At 51.2% G+C, this 16,988-nt stretch overlaps 1 protein-coding gene and 1 long non-coding RNA gene across 2 annotated transcripts; both read left to right on the forward strand.

The window, feature by feature from the left end:
- The first annotated feature begins 90 nt into the window (after positions 1-90).
- Positions 91-4,857, forward strand: EVX1 (even-skipped homeobox 1). The gene is made up of 3 exons (XM_086396381.1): positions 91-532; positions 2,122-2,369; positions 2,938-4,857. Exons 1-3 carry the CDS (start codon positions 106-108, stop codon positions 3,475-3,477), a joined length of 1,215 nt encoding a protein of 404 aa, XP_086252507.1. The 5' UTR covers positions 91-105; the 3' UTR covers positions 3,478-4,857.
- Positions 4,858-9,511: 4,654 nt separating this feature from the next.
- On the forward strand, positions 9,512-12,656 carry LOC147374132 (uncharacterized). Its single transcript, XR_015162472.1, has 2 exons — positions 9,512-9,658; positions 12,072-12,656. It is a non-coding gene; the product is annotated as an uncharacterized LOC147374132 (long non-coding RNA).
- The last annotated feature ends 4,332 nt before the right edge of the window (positions 12,657-16,988 follow it).

The following is a 16,988-nucleotide window of genomic DNA, read 5'->3' on the forward strand; positions in this document are numbered from 1 at the left end:
TTCTCCCTCCCTCAGCCAAGATCTGTCGGACCGCTGGGGACCCAGGGAGCCGGGGGGCTAGGAGCTCACTTGGGGCTTTCCCCCTCCCCCCTCCGAAAGTCCGGGATGGAGAGCCGAAAGGACATGGTTATGTTTCTGGATGGGGGTCAGCTTGGCACTCTGGTTGGCAAGAGGGTCTCCAATTTGTCCGAAGCCGTGGGCAGCCCGCTGCCCGAGCCGCCCGAGAAGATGGTGCCCCGTGGTTGCCTGAGCCCGCGGGCCGGTCCTCCGGCCGCCCGGGAGCGCGGCGGGGGAGGCCTGGAGGAGGAGCCGGTGGACGGACTAGCAGGCAGCGCTGCGGGGCCGGGCGCCGAGTCGCGGGCAGCCGGGGCCGCGGTGCTCGGCCCCGGACCTCCGGCTGCCTCCGCCGACAGTCTCTCTGGCCAGGGACAACCCAGCAGCTCAGACACCGAGTCGGATTTCTATGAAGAAATCGAGGTGAGCTGCACCCCGGACTGCGCCACGGGGAACGCCGAATACCAGCACAGCAAAGGTAGCCACCGCGCCCCTTCTCTCCCCCGGCCTCCCACCGCGCCCACCTTCCACTTCAGCTCTAGAGGAGAGGAAGACACTCCTTTACCCCAGGGCGGGGTGGCTGGGGGAACCCACCTGAACAACTCATCCCCCGCTATCTGCGCCCTGGCGGGGGTCTCTTTCTCTGCTCTGGCATTGGCGGGACTGAGGGTGACAGCTGTGCTTTGGGGGAAGGAGGGAGACGCAAGCCCTGGGCTTGAGGGGGATTCAGAGTGCACCCCAACCCCCCAGAGCTTTGTGGCACTGCTTCAGCTGCGCGGGGAAGACACTATCTCCCGGCGTGGGCGAAATCAAACGAGGGTCCAGGCAGTTTGTGGCTAGCAGGGTGTACGGCGCATCCAGGCGCGGAAGCGGGAGTCCATAAAGGACCGTAAAATCGCGAGCGACTAGGGCCGACAGGCTGCTGCGGCCCTCCGACCAGTTTGCACGTCGGTCAGAGGTCCAAATTACCTCGTCACTTCCCGGGCTCGGTGGCGCCAGGTCGGAAATGGTCCCAATGGTCTAATTGCCTTTGGTCTCCGGTTGCATTTGAAAAGGCAGTGCTCTGGCCCTCCCCCCATTCACCTTTCCTTCCTAGTCCCACTCCTCCACCCAAAGGAAAAGAGCGGCAGGGGGCAGGAGCCCCACCCTTCCCTGGGTTTCAGCTCAAATTGGGGGTGGGGGGGTGGGGGGGGTGAGTTGTGTGTCACTGCTATAACTGGAGAACCCCTCCCTGACCTGGGGCTAGGTGAATGATCAGGAAGGGAGTCTCCCTGAGAGGGGTGGAAAGCTAGGAGGAAGAGCCCACCAGCGGACACTCCTCCACAAAGCTGTGCTGGTGGGTGAGAAGACCCTGGTGTGGAAGAAAACCCACCCCCTGGCCTTGGCAGCCAACACCTTGCTGAGAACCCGCATCCACCCATTGCCATCTAATCCACTCAATCCAGACTAACCACAGCATACCCTCAGAGTAACCCATACTCCATTCATATATAGTCAGGCAATAGGACACTCATACACACACTCCTGGGCCATTCCCACAGCACACGCAGCCTAGTGTACATTCCCACACCTGCACCAGCCATCTGGCACACAAAGCAAGGAAACTCAGTCCCTGCCCAACATCCAACAATGCACCTGGACCCAAGTTTACAACACTCCAGCACAAAGGGGGCATCTCAACTCACTTGACTGTCAGATATGCGTATCCTTGCCCACTCCTGTCAACCGTGGGCAGAAAGTTCAGAGTGGCTGCATCTGTCCTGTGCCCCAAGGCAGGTGGCCAGGGCGCCTGGGGCTTTCGTACCCAGCAGGCCTAACACAGCAGCCCGGCCAGGCCTAATGGCTGCTATGTGCTCATCTGAATGGTGAGCCTCTGTCCTCCATTCCTGGGTTCTCAAAGTCCTTGCCACCCTAGCAGAGGTAGAGTCTGGGGCTACTGGGAAGAGGGGGATGTCCCTTTCCATCACCTCCTCCACACCCATCAACCAAGGCCTACAGCCCCACATCAACAGTGTCTGTATCTGTTGTGTGTTCTGTGTGTGCCTATACTCTGGGCTCCCTGAACAGGGCCTGGCTCTGAGGCACTGGCCAGCAGTCCCAACGGCAGCAGCGAGACCCCCAAAAGCAATGGCAGCGGTGGCTCCCAGGGCACCCTGGCCTGCAGTGCTAGTGACCAGATGCGACGGTACCGGACTGCCTTCACCCGGGAGCAGATTGCACGACTGGAGAAGGAATTCTACAGGGAGAACTATGTATCCAGGCCTCGGAGATGTGAGCTGGCGGCTGCCCTAAACCTGCCGGAAACCACAATCAAGGTATGAGCCACAGGGAGGAGGGAGGATGCACTCCGTCAGGAGGAAGTAAATACCACCTTCTTAAATCATGAACCAGGAAGTAGGGCCTGGAGTCTCTTTACAGGGCAGCTAGGCCGGGAATGTCTAAGCCTGGTGCAGGAGCCAGGTGCATGCACATTTGCCCCTAGGGGAGACACTCTTTCGTGGCCAAATAAACAGCGGGGATGAAGTGCTTGGGCAGGTGACAAGGAAGTGCTTCCAGGGAGAGCCTCAGGAATGGGACGTATTTTGAGGGGATCGCTGCCTGCTGCCTCAGACCGGTGGAGGTCTTAGTTGCCCCACTACTTTCCCACCCACACTGCGTTTGGGCGTCCTGGCAGCGAGGGCTGAGGGGAGGAGGGAGAGAGCCTGTCTGGGAGGGATTCCAGATCCAAGGGGGTGGTGGGGGGATCTGCCCGCGCCCAGAGGAGCTCCTCTTCGGCTCTTCCCTATGCTACCCTCACCGTCGCCCGCGGTGGGACGGGACTTGTGGGTTCTGCGCACCGGGCCGGGCGCCGCCGAACCCGCTCCTCTCCTCCCCGCCCGCCAGGTGTGGTTCCAGAACAGGCGCATGAAGGACAAGCGGCAGCGGTTAGCCATGACGTGGCCGCACCCGGCCGACCCCGCCTTCTACACGTACATGATGAGCCACGCCGCGGCCGCGGGCGGCCTGCCCTACCCCTTCCCGTCGCACCTGCCCTTGCCCTACTACTCGCCTGTGGGTCTGGGCGCCGCGTCCGCCGCATCCGCCGCCGCCTCGCCTTTCAGCGGCCCGCTGCGCCCGCTCGACACCTTCCGTGTGCTCTCGCAGCCCTACCCGCGGCCCGAACTGCTGTGCGCCTTCCGCCACCCGCCGCTCTACCCAGGCCCGGCGCATGGACTGGGAACCGCGGCCGGCGGCCCCTGCTCCTGCCTCGCCTGCCACGGCGGCCCGGCCAACGGGCTGGCGCCCCGCGCCGCCGCCGCCTCGGACTTCACCTGTGCCTCCACCTCCCGCTCGGACTCCTTCCTCTCCTTCGCGCCGTCGGTGCTCAGCAAGGCCTCCTCCGTGGCGCTGGACCAGAGGGAGGAGGTGCCCCTCACCAGATAAGGGGCCACCCGCGGGCAGCCGGCTCCAGGACGCCCGTGGGGACCCCTCGGGGACTCAGACAGCATCCCTCCCCGCCCCAGGGGCACCGAGGGGAAAGAAGAGGGCCGCCGAGGACCAGCGGGACTTGGTTTCGAGCATCGAGCATCGAAATGCCTGGGAAGGGGTCCTGGTTGGCGCGTCTGGGGAGCAGGAGTGGGGTTGGGGAGGCCGAGCCTGAAAAACCTTCCTCTGGGTCGGCCCCTCTTTGCCATTCTTCACCCGACCCACTGCCCTGACCTGGGCTTGAGGCCGTGGCTCCAAAGCTTAACAAACTTAGCAGTAACAGCAACCAATATCAAGCCCCTTAGCCCCCAACCCCCAACCCTTTTCTCACCCGGACCCCTCCCCCTTGCAAAGGCCAAGCCCATGCGATGAAAAGGGAAATTGCTGTCTCTCTGAACAAAATGCTGTGTATGCAGAGCAGGTAGAGATTAATCTTTGCCAGCTTTTCCAAGGCATGGCAAGGGGCTTGTGGATGACAATGCACCAGCCATCTAGGGGAGAGAGGGAGATGATTTACTACCCTCCCAAAGAAGCAGGGGGCTCTCTGGCCCCCCTGGAGCCTCAGTTACAGGATATTTTCTGATTTTGGCATCTACCAGCACCTGATCTCTTTCCTCTCTCCTGGCTTCTTCTCCACTGTAACTTCATCTCCACCCTCACTTTTTGTGTACTGTGGGCAGGGAAGCTGCAGATACCCTTGGGTCCCCTGGCAACTTCTCCCAAGCCTCTTCTCCTTGGGCCCAGCACACACCCTGATTAGCAAGTGATGTGTGTGAGGAGGGTTTTTGAATGTTGAATGTATAATAATGATTACCATGCCTCTGGCTGGCCATGGAGCCCAGAGCGGAGCTGTTAACAAGGCGCCCAGGGAAGAGCTTAGGGAGCAGGAACCTCATCTCCCTCCCTCCATATCTGGTGGCAAATTAGAGGCTATTTCCAGCCTTTTTCTTTCATTCACTAGGAGCTTTCTGGCCCTTCTCTTTGCATTTGGCATTTCACACCCATCTGCCTCCCAAGCTGCCATGGGGCTTGACTTTCAGAATACTAGCAGGAGCCTTCTGCTGCTTCTGGGGACTTTGTCTCTCCCCTCCTCCAAGGCTTGTTTGGGAACCACTCCCAAACTCTCACATCTGTAGTCATTCTTGCAGCCAGTTTTTGAGGGATAGGAGAACTTATACCCCCACAAAGGCAAGTTTCACCCTGACTGGGAGGGAGTGGTTCTTCCTGTAGGGACTGAGTTTGATTTGGTTTTCCTTTGAAGCCCAAAGAATTTGCTGTTACAATTTGTTGACCATATTGCAATAAAGCTGGATATGATTCTCACTTTAGCATTTTAAATTTTTTGGTAGCAGGCAGTTTGTTAACTCCTTTTGAATTATTAGTTAACTATAGCCTTGGGTAGGGGAGGAGTCAAAAGAGGGACACACAGTCTCCCAAGCCTCCATTTGGCATTGGCAGTCTCCAAATGGACATTTCACAGAGGTGGAGAAGGAGGAGCTGCTGTGAGGTGCATATTTCCTTAATTTTGTGCAAACTAGGAGACTTGGCTCAACTGGTCCAGCAGAGCGCTGAGCCCATCAGGAACTCACCCTCATGAGTCCTCTCCATCTGCTCCAATGCTTTGAGGAAAGGGGATTCTGGACTCCGGTCTCTGTAATCCTATCTCTACCCCAACCCAAGGTGGAGACAAATGGGGTGGTGGGAGTGGAGGTGGAGCACTGCAGAGAGTGGAGTTTGTTGGTCAAGCTGAGTCTGCATCTTATGGTGAAGGGAAAGGAGGGAGGATTCCTGAGTTGGGAAGAGAGGGTTTGAATCCTTTTCACACTGGAAGTTATCTCCAAGGATGGAATTCTGGGCTGGTCAGGGCAAAAGGACAGACAATCCTGAATGGCCACCTCATTGTCGTTCTCTGTCCCTTTAGGAGAGCCACTGTGGCTGCCTCTGAAGTCAAGTCGTGCTCAAGCAGGAGCGAGATGGGTGTCAGCAGGCTGGGAGCTCAGGACTGTATGGGTTCAAGGGTCCTCTGCCCGTGTACCCATGGGTCTCCTTAATCAGCCTTCATCCCTCCTGGGGCTTTAAAACAAACCCTCTCCAACACAGTACTCCCTACCCTCCCAAGCAAATCGTTGTGCTGAGGTTTCCAGCATCCTATCTGCCACTCATCCCGTCCCCCTAGCCCTGCGCAGCTCCCTCTGCAGTTGGGAAGCTCCCAGTGCCAAACCTGGCAAATTTCTGGGTTACTTCGTGTCGGGCCAAGATTGCTTGCGACAGGTAAATGGGCTGCGGGCTGCCGTAATGCCAGGCGTATTTTCAGTTAATAGGGAGGGAAAATGAGGTGTCTGCAGCGATATTGGAAAGTACAAGATCGATGATCCGGCCTCGTGTCCAATCAGCAGCCTTTAATTGACTGTATTTTCTGGGTAATTGAGCCTCTCTTCCTCCAAATTGAAGTGGAAGATATAACAATACATCTTGCCAGGAGGAATTACTCATTACTTCATAATGAAATTTCCCTTTTGCCAAGGTTTGCGGTTTGGCGCTAGGCACGCACTACTCACACTCCCTTGCAGACCCCCGCACCTAAAAATAGACTTTTCCCACCTGCACCGTAAGCAGCATCTGGCCCAATTAGGTGGTGATCGTTGTAGTGGGGGCTGGGGCGGAGATGATCTTAAAGGCACTGCGTCCTCCGCAGCCTCTGTCTCTTCATCTGTAAAATGAGAAGGCTAGTCCAAGCAAGAGGGCTGACATGGTATTATTGTTTTCATTTTTCAATTTTCCGACCGTCTCTTAGTTTCCCTCCGTCTCAGTCCCATTTTGCAGGTGGGAAAACGGAGGCTCTGGCCTCACACAGATATTAGTGACTTATGTAGCTAGAGGCTCCCAGCTCCGGTGGCTTCCCCTCCCATGCCTTAGGCCTCTTTGGGCCCCAGAGTCCACGGTTACCGTCGTTTAGTCTGACACCTCACATTCGACTCACACTTTTCCTAGGCTCCTCAGCATAGTCGGGGACCCAGCGGGGCCTGGGAGCGCAGACGTGCGCTCAGCCGCGGTCCTTTTGGCCCGGGAAGAATAGCCACCCCGAAGCCCGAGTGCGCGCTCAGCGCAGGCCGTCGCCGTCTAGTTAGCGAGTGATTGATTGCCTTATTAAAGCGTGTTCTTGTAAGTGTGACCAAACTGATTGCATTGCATATGTTTGGGATAATGCTCATTTTAAACAACAGGATAAAGAGGATGAGCTCGGCAGAGCCTCCGAAGAGGAAATGATTCCGGCCAGCAGCTCCCTAACTCTGGCATTAAATTGCCCGGTTACATAGCAAATCACTTGGTTTCTCCACCCTTGTCCGCATGTTTCCCCCCTTGGCCTGCAGTTTGATTGTATCCCCCCAGTGTTGTCTGCCCCACCAATGATTTTTCTAGTGACTATGTCGGCCCTGCTTTCCCAACCGGGAAACCCGCAGCTGCACATTCCACACATCGAGTCCCTCTGCCCCCATTCCAGGCATAGTGAGAGGTGATTCAGGATGCGCCCTCTCAGCCTAGGCCTCCCAGGGGGATATGGCCCTAGACGGTCGTGGCTAGCGGGAGCTTAGGTCCCCGCCCAAGTCGCGTGTCTCCCCACCCCCAGCCTAGCACGTTCCTGAAAGTTTAAAAGATTCTTTTGTTCCCCAGGCTTTTCCCGCTCGGTTGCTTCCATTATTCCCCAATCGAGAAAACACTCGCAGCCATATGTCGGCCGAAGGGCGTGGGTGTCACGGGCTGACAGTTGTCGGGGATGACCAGCGGATGGCATTCTCCTAGTGGAAAGAGCTTTTCCTTCCTAGAGTCCTCTCTAAGCACCCTCACCCGGAGTGAGAGAGGGAGTAGTGTCGGTGAGTGGGGGCAGGAAAAGGAGTTTGAGCCCCACAATGGCGATTTCCTTCTAGTTACTCTGCCCCCCACCCCAGTCCTTGTGGCTAGGTTCTCTTTCTGGGCCTGTTCCCTAACAAAGAAATCCTCAGCCGGCCTCCACTCACTCCAGTCGACTTGCACGGGAGCCAAACTGTTGGCAGACTGAACTTCCTAAGGGACACCTTTCAGGTATGCTGGAATTCTGATTTGTTCAAGATGATGATGGTTATCAGGATAAGTCAGAAACGATGCCACCCTTTGGGGTGTCATTTGTCAGTGCAGTCGCATGGATTCGTTTGCAAGACCCAGCTAAAACTGGATAAGTGACTTGATCCAAACGAAAAATTCTCCCATCGCTCAGCTCCTCCCTGGCTCTGTGGGGGCAGACACATCAGTGTATTAGGGTGAAACCAAGGCCCAACTCACCATTTGTGCTGGTTTGTGGACCCCGAAATGTTAAGCCTGAGGAGGGAAAAAGCCACCGGCTACAAAGCAAATAGAAACACAAAGTCCTTTCCAAAATCGCTTTCTCAGCAAATAAGTGTGTGATATTCTGAGCAGGAGCAGGAGAGAGATTGCCACTTAAAAATAACATGAAAGCATTAAGTAATTATTTAAAACAAGGCTGTTTAGAAAAATATTTGTATTTATTGCAGCTGCTCAATTGGCCTCGTTAAAGTCGGCAAGCATTTAAATTGTGTTACAATCTCATTTAAATCCCTCTCCGTTCCAGCAGGCTGAAGAGCTTGAATAGACCAATCACTTCATAATGATGATGAATGAGAAATTAATTCAGATACAAGCAAGACAATTTAGGCCTTCATCTGTTTAAATAGCCTTCCAATATTATTCGCGATCGCGGGTCACAGATTGAATCAATTGTCCAATCTTGTGAAAGTCATATCCTTGCATCTTCATCGAGATTATTTATAGCGCAGTGAGGGCTGCTGAAAGGTATACGCTGTTAACAGGGACAATTACTTAAAGGGAAGCGTTTATAAAATGGAAAACAAATGCCGGGGTTAGTAACAAATGGGATCAAAAGCAGCCATTCCAATCTGGCTCCTCGAGGGAAGCTAGCGGGCGCGGCCTCCGCAGGATGAGGGGCGCCGAGGGCTCGGCCTCTGGCCTCCCGCCGCCCAGGTGAGGCCCCGGCTTCCCGGTACGCCAGCCGGCGCTTTGGCTGCCGTAGCGACCCGGGGCCAGCCTCATCCCGGTCTTCAGGTCTGGCGGGAAGCCGCGGCAAAGCCGCGGCGAAGCCTCACTTGGGCATCTAGAGGCGCCGCACCCGCAGACGCCAACCGCACGCGGTGCCCTTTGTGCCGGGTCCTGGCCACGCCCTGAATTCACCCACCAGCTCTGACATGCTTTGGCCTCGGCCGCAGAGGTTGGAGGCCTTGCCAGGCACGGGACTAGGGGGATGGACTTCTGGACTTGGCCTCGGGTCGCATTTCCACGGGGCTTATCGCCCCGCCGTCCCTGGGCCAGGGGTCTCCTCCTGTCCTGCGGGGCCTGGGCCCCTCCCCGGCCCGTTTCTCCCAGTGCCCTCGGGCCTGCGAGTGGCATCCAGCTCCGCAAAGAAGAGCCAGTTCCTTCCTTCCGCTGTCGAAGTGCCGCTCCCCGAACCTTGAAATAACCCCCGAGGGACGCTGTCCCCTGCGTTGTCTGCCTCGCGTCCTCAGTGCAGCCCATGAGGCCGAAACGACTCCCGGGTGACATGTGCCTCCCCGAGGTGTCCGCTTCCCCTTCCTGGGCCAGGTTAGGCAGAGAACCTGAACAATGTGCGCGGGGGTAGGGTGGGTTTGTTCCCCCCACCCCGCATCGGTCCAGGCGCGTCTGGTGGTGTGTGCCGCGTCTACACGGTCTCTGTTTGCGGGCCCAGGGGCGACCGAGCCTTAGCAGGCGGCGCTCTTTGGGGATAAATGTGCGGTGGGCTCATATACCGAGCCTTGAGTAGGAGGGGAGAGCGAGGGGCTCCCAGTGAACCCAGAGAGGAGTCCTCGCGGTACAGCACCCTCGCCACTCCCGTCTGCGTCGAAGTGCTTTTAATTTTATTTTTTATTCCTCTGTATTTCTGTGTTTTGAAACAAAAGCCCAACTAATGGATTCCTGGCGCTCTGAGGACCCACTCCCGGGAGCGACTTTGATGTATTGCTGTCCAATTAGTGCCTTTAATTGGTGTCCTTAGGGACAAGCTGGCCCGGAGCTGGGACACAGCCTCCTCTCGCCTCTCCTGCACACTGGAAAGGTAAAATTTATAACGCACTGCAGCAATCCCTTGGGAGAGCGAGCGAGGAAGGGAGGCTGGGGAGGAAGGGAGAGATACAGCTCCATCTTGCAATTCCCCGACCCTCCGGGGCACAGGGGTCCTGGATAAGGGCCCAGATCACCCGATTTCTATAGTTTCCTGACTCCCTCGCGGACCTGGCAGGAGGGCTCCGGCTGAGTCGCTGAGGATTATGAATTTGTTCGCAGAAAAGCCAAGGGAGCGCGCATTGTCTGTAGAAGCCCACCCCATGTGGTCCCTCAACTCGTTAATAATGGCTGTTTGTTAACAAGGATGCGGAGGTTAAATAATCTGGGTGGAAGATTAAACACGCCTCATCAAGGCGCTAGGAGCAGAGACTCACAGAGACCTGCACCAGAGTTGCGGGGCTTGCTGGAACCCGGAGGAAGGTGGGCATGAACCGCCTGCAAGGAGCCCAGGGGTAGAGGAGGAGGGAGGGTCTAGGTCCCCTTTTCAGGGTGTTTCCCCTATAAAGTCAGCACAGACCCAAACCCTTGTAGTGTTGAAGAGCAAATCCCATCTAGAAGCCCACCCCAATGAAGTGTGGATGTCAAATCCTGCAGGGAGAATCTGCTGGAGATCAGAAATGGAGACCTGAGTCTCAATCCAGGGCCCATTTTGAGGAGTGGTGGCTATCTGCTGCCTTCCAAGCCTTACAAACTCATACCTCTGGGAAATAAGGGATATTTGTATCCACATAATCCAGAGTGAGTTGCACTGGGTTGGAAAGCAGATGAGGCTTCTAGCTTGCACTCTGCCCTTAAATAGCCGTGTCTATATTACATTATTTTCCTATTTTATAAAATAAACAGGAGGTAGGGCTTGATATAGATGATGTATAATATTTCTTTCTTCCCTCAAGTTCTCACCAGAGTTAGGGAGCTGAGCCCCTTCTCAGATACTCTGCTTTGGAAGGTTCAGTCAAGGAGGATTTTATTCAGCAAATATTTGAGAGCCTACGATGTGCCAATTACTGTGACAGCATAATATCAAATTGTATATTCCTGTGTGTGTCATTCTCAAATATAATCTTGTGAAGGAAGACAAGAGAGAAAGAAGTAGAGAGAACTGAATAGAATGTGTGTGGTACATGAGATGGTGACTGCAGCCATGAAATTAAAAGACACTTTCTCCTTGGAAGGAAAGCTATGCAAACCTAGGCAGTGTATTAAAAAGCAGAGATATCACTTTGCCAGCAAAGGTCTGCATAGTCAAAGCTATGGTTTTCCCAGTAGTCATGTACAAATATGAGAGTTGGACCATATAGAAGGCTGAGTGCTGAAGAATTGATGCTTTTAAATTGTAGTACTGGAGAAGACTCTTGTGAGTCCCTTGGACAGCAAGGAGATGAAACAAGTCAATCCTAAAGGAAATCAACCCTGAATCTTCGTTGGAAGGACTGATGCTGAAGCTGAAGCTCCAATACTTTGGCCACCTGATGTGAAGAGCTGACTCATTGGAAAAAACCCTGATGCTGGGAAAGATTGAAGGCAGGAGGAGAAGGAGGTTACAGAGGATGAGATGGTTGAATGGCATCACCAATTCAATGGACATGTGTCTGAGCAGACTCCAGGAGATGGTAAAGGACAGGGAAACCTGGCATGCTGCAGTCCATGGTGTTGCAAAGAGTCAGACATGACTGAGCAACTGAAGAGCAACATAGGGTAGAGAGATTGGAGCATGCAGGGAAAAGGAATCAGAAGTAGAGATCTTTGAGATGGTGGGAAAGTCAGTGAGGATGAATACCGCAGAAGCAGTTCCTTGATGGAGAGTACTTTCAAGGGAGCAGAGAGAAGGTCCTGAGATTTGACAGCCAATGAAAGGTAAACAGTGGTTTCAGAAGTTAAAGTTCCACTCTTAACTAATTTCTCCAAAATATCACTTTCTGAGTCCACCATACAGGGAACTCAGCTGCTGGGTGGGGACTCTTTAAGCTTCTGACTGATGGGTATCTGGGCTCAAGATGGCGATGGGCAAACCCTAGGTTGAGGTTTTCCTTAAAATCAGCAGTAACTGTGGCTCCTACATTACTCTGCCTTCACTTGGAAAGTCCAGTGACCAGACTTGTGGTGCTAGGCTTCGAGGTTGAATACCTAACCTTTACTGAGTTCTTGGGCTTCCCTGGTGGCTTAGCCAGTAAAGAGTCCACCTGCAATGAGGAAAGGTTGGGAAGATCCCCTGGAGGAGGATCCCTCTCCAACCCACTCCAGTATTCTTGCCTGGAGAATCCCCAAGGACAGAGGAGCCTGGTAGGCTATAGTCCATTGAGTACTTGGTCTCATGCACTTACTGTTCTATGCTTTCTATGCATTATTTAATTAAATTCTTACAACAACCCCTTGAGGTGAATACTGTTATAACTCTTGTTTTATAGATGAGGAAATTGAAGCACAGAGAGCTAGTGACCTGCCTGTGTCACACAGCTGGTAGATCAGTCTGATTCCAGAGTTCTCACTGCTGATTGCATCATTAAAGTTGTCTTTGTGGTGCACATGGACATCACCAGATGGTCAACACCGAAATCAGATTGATTATATTCTTTGCAGCCAAAGATGGAGAAGCTCTATACAGTCAACAACAACAACAACAACAAAAGACCTGGAGCTGACTGTGCCTCAGATCATGAACTCCTTATTGCCAAATTCAGACTGAAATTGAAGAAAGTAGGGAAAACCACTAGACCAGGTATGACCTAAATCAAATCCCTTATGATTATACAGTGGAAGTGAGAAATAGATTTAAGGGACTAGATCTGATAGAGTGCCCGATGAACAATGGAATGAGGTTCGTGACATTGTACAGGACACAGGGATCAAGACCATCCCCATGGAAAAGAAATGCAAAAAAGCAAAATGGCAGTCTGGGGAGGCCTTACAAATAGCTGTGAAAAGAAGAGAAGCGAAAAGCAAAGAGGAAAAGGAAAGATATAAGCATATGAATGTAGAGTTCCAAAGAATAACAAGAAGAGATAAGAAAGGCTTCCTCAGTGATCAATGCAAAGAAATAGAGGAAAACAAAAGAATGGGAAAAACTAGAGATCTCTTCAAGAAAATTAGAGATACCAAGGGAACATTGCATGCAAAGATGGGCTCGATAAAGGACAGAAATGGTATGGACCTAACAGAAGCAGAAGATATTAAGAAGAGATGGCAAGAATACACAGAAGAACTGTACAAAAAAGATCTTCACGACCCAGATAATCACGATGGTGTGATCACACACCTGGAGCCAGGCATCCTGGCATGTGAAGTCAAGTGGGCCTTAGAAAGCACCGCTATGAACAAAGCTAGTGGAGGTGATAGAATTCCAGTTGAGCTATTCCAAATCCTGAAAGATGATGCTGTGAAAGTGCTGCACTCAATATGCCAGCACATTTGGAAAACTCAGCAGTGGCCACAGGACTGGAAAAGGTCAGTTTTCATTCCAATCCCAAAGAAAGGCAATGCCAAAGAGTGCTCAAACTACCACACAATTGCACTCATCTCACATGCTAGCAAAGTAATGCTCAAAATTCTCCAAGCCAGGCTTCAGCAATACGTGAACCGTGAACTTCCAGATGTTCAAGCTGGTTTTAGAAAAGGCAGAAGAACCAGAGACCAAATTGCCAACATCCGCTGGATCATCGAAAAAGCAAGAGACTTCCAGAAAAAATCTATTTCTGCTTTATTGACTATGCCAAAGCCTTTGACTGTGTGGATCACAATAAACTGGGGAAAATTCTGAAAGAGATGGGAATACCAGACCACCTGACCTGCCTCTTGAGAAAGCTATATGCAGGTCAGGAAGCAAGAGAACTGGACATGGAACAACAGACTGGTTCCAAATAGGAAAAGGAGTACGTCAAGACTGTATATTGTCACCCTGCTTATTTAACTTCTATGCAGAGTACATCATGAGAAATGCTGGGCTGGAAGAAGCACAGCTGGAATCAAGATTGCCGGGAGAAATATCAATAACCTCAGATATGCAGATGACACCACCCTTATGGCAGAAAGTGAAGAGGAACTAAAAAGCCTCTTGATGAAAGTGAAAGAGGAGAGTGAAAAGGTTGGCTTGAAGCTCAACATTCAGAAAACTAAGATCATGGCATCTGGTCCCATCACTTCAAGGGAAATAGATGGGGAAACAGTGGAAACAGTGTCAGACTTTATTTTTTGGGGCTCCAAAATCACTGCAGATGGTGATAGCAGCCATGAAATTAAAAGACGCTTACTCTTTGGAAGGAAAGTTATGACCAACCTAGATAACATATTCAAAAGCAGAGACATTACTTTGCCAACAAAGGTTTGTCTAGTCAAGGCTATGGTTTTTCCAGTGGTCATGTATGGATGTGAGAGTTGGACTGTGAAGAAAGACGAGTGCCGAAGAATTGATGCTTTTAAACTGTGGTGTTGGAGAAGACTCTTGAGAGTCCCTTGGAGTGCAAGGAGATCCAGCCGGTCCATTCTAAAGGAGATCAGTCCTGGGTGTTCTTTGGAAGGACTGATGCTAAAGCTGAAACTCCAGTACTTTGGTCACCTCATGCGAAGAGTTGACTCATTGGAAAAGACTCTGATGCTGGGAGGGATTGGGGACAGGAGGAGAAGGGGACGACAGAGGATGAGATGGCTGGATGGCATCACCGACTCAATGGACGTGAGTTTGCATGAACTCCGGGAATTGGTGATGGACAGGGAGGCCTTGCATGCTGCAATTCATGGGGTTGCAAAGAGTTGGACACGACTGAGTGACTGAACTGAACTGATGGTGGCTAGTAAAGTAATGCTCAAAATTCTCCAAGCCAGCCTTCAGCAATACATGAACTGTGAATTTCCAGATGTTCAAGCTGGTTTTAGAAAAGGCAGAGGAACCAGAGATTAATTGCCAACATCCGCTGGATCATCGAAAAAGCAAGAGAGTTCCAGAAAAAATCTATTTCTGCTTTATTGACTATGCCAAAGCCTTGACTGTGTGGACCACAATAAACTGTGAACAATTCTGAAAGAGATGGGAATACCAGACCACCTGACATACTTCTTGAGAAACTGTATGCAGGTCAGGAAGCAAGAGTTAGAACTGGACATGGAACAACAGACTGGTTCCAAATAGGAAAAGCAGTACGTCAAGGCTGTATATTGTCACCCTGCTTATTTAACTTCTATGCAGAGTACATCATGAGAAATGCTGGGCTGGAGGAAGCACAAGCTGAAATCAAGATTGCTGGGAGAAATATCAATAACCCCAGATATGCAGATGACACCACTCTTATGGCAGAAAGTAAAGAAGAACTAAAGAGCCTCTTGATGAAAGTGAAAGAGGAGAGTGAAAAAGTTGGCTTAAAGCTCAACATTCGGAAAACTAATATCATGGCATTCGGTCCCATCACTTCATGGCAAATAGAACAATGGAAACAGTGTCAGACTTTATTTTTTGGGGCTCCAGAATCACTGCAGATGGTGACTGCAACCATGAAATAAAAAGACGCTTGCTCTTTGGAAGGAAAGTTATGACCAACCTAGACAGCATATTAAAAAGCAGAGACCTTACTTTGCTGACAAAGGTCCATCTAGTCAAAACTATGGATTTTTCAGTAGTCATGTACAGAAGTGAGAGTTGGACTATGAAGAAAGCTGAGCACTGAAGAACTGATGCTTTGGGACTGTGCTTTTGAATTGATGCTTTTGAACTCTCGAGAGTCCCTTGGACTGCAAGGAGATTCAACCATCCCATCCTAAAGGAAATCAGTCCTGGGTGTTCATTGGAAGGACTGATGTTGAAGCTGAAACTCTAATACTTTGGCCACCTGATGTGAAGAGCTGACTCATTTGAAAAGACCCTGATGCTGGGAAAGATTGAGGGCAGGAGGAGAAGGGGACGACAGAGGATGAGATGGTTGGATGGCATCACCGACTCAATGGATATTGGTTTGGGTGGACTCCGGCAGTTGGTGATGGGCAGGGAGGCCTGGCGTGCTGCGGTTCATGGGGTTGCAAAGAGTCCGGAAGGACTGAGCCCCTGAAGTGAACTGAATGGTGGCCAAGGGCAGACTGAGTGTATTTCGCCACAAGTTACTAACATCAAAAGTAGGCTCTAGATAAGGGCAGCTAGTGTAGAGGCACAATGGACTCGAGTCTGTTTGCAAAGAGCACGACTCTATTCTGCCTTCCAAAATTACCATCTTCAGTTTCTTTGGTGGATATGCAGTGAGCCAGGTAGTCCAATGAATATATCAATAAATATTCATTGAGCACCTACTCTATTGCCACACCAGACTTACGTTTACATTGTATTTTCTCTCTCTTCCAATTTGGGGCTGATGTGGCTTTGATTGTGTTTTTAATCTATTACAGCTGTACAACTTCCCTTTCTCATAAAGTTATAGCTTCACCTGGAGCCATGAAAGATGATATGGCCGGCCTGAATGTGGTGCTGGGGTGTGGGAAGGCAGTATGTCAGATACTCCATTAGCACTCCCAGCCCTGCCTGACCTAGCTAGTAATATCACCTGGGCTAAAAGCTGACTCAAAAATGGGGAGGGGATATATGTATACCTATGGCTGATTCATGTTGAAGTTAGACAGAAGACAACAAAATTTTGTATAGCAATTATCCTTCAATAAAAAAAAAGTGGGGGCAACCAGGAAGTCCAGTTGCAGCACCCAAAGGGGCAAGCTTTTTTTTTTTTTCCATAATAAACTTGTAGTTTTATTTAGGTTTGATTTTAACAAATGTGTCAGGGAGAAGATTTGGTTAAGGCAATTTGGTAAGAGGATAAAAAAGAATTCAAACTTGACTCTAGAAGCATACTGATTTGAATGGCTCAAAGATTTTGAAATTGTGATATAGAAAAGGAAGCATAAACCGGCATATTTGGCAGTTCTGCAATAAAAAAAATTGTACAGACCTAACAATAAGGTATATATATCAATCAAGGAAGATTAAAGTCTGAATAGAACATAATTGTTATTATATATAAAGAAGGATGCAGTTCAGTGAATGAACTGAAAATAGTGACATAACTGGATTGGAAAATGACAGAAAGGAATGTGCTGCTGCTGCTGCTACTAAGTCGCTTCAGTCCTGTCCGCCTCTGTGTGACCCCATGGACAGCAGCCTACCAGACTCCTTTGTCCACGGGATCCTCCAGGCAAGAATACTGGAATGGGTTGCCATTTCCTTCTCCAGGGGCAAGCTTTTGATACTGGGCTACTTAATTACGGAGGTGGAGCTCAATAGCAGAAGGATAGAAGTTGAAGATGCATTATTACTTAGCAGCCGGAGGTAAAATATAAAAGCTATGGAACTAAAAAAA

This window comes from Bos grunniens, chromosome 4, assembly GCF_055505025.1.
Source record: "Bos grunniens cultivar Pamir isolate PY7600 chromosome 4, Bosgru_T2T1.0, whole genome shotgun sequence".
NCBI classification, from domain to species: Eukaryota; Metazoa; Chordata; class Mammalia; order Artiodactyla; family Bovidae; genus Bos; species Bos grunniens.

Bases quoted from the DNA above. Each gene is read 5' to 3' on its own strand.
- EVX1 (XM_086396381.1), top strand. From the start codon at position 106: ATGGAGAGCCGAAAGGACATGGTTATGTTTCTGGATGGGGGTCAGCTT. The intron at 533-2,121 runs GTAGCCACCGCG...CTCCCTGAACAG, and splicing joins CGAATACCAGCACAGCAAAG to GGCCTGGCTCTGAGGCACTG. The intron at 2,370-2,937 runs GTATGAGCCACA...CCCGCCCGCCAG, and splicing joins TGCCGGAAACCACAATCAAG to GTGTGGTTCCAGAACAGGCG.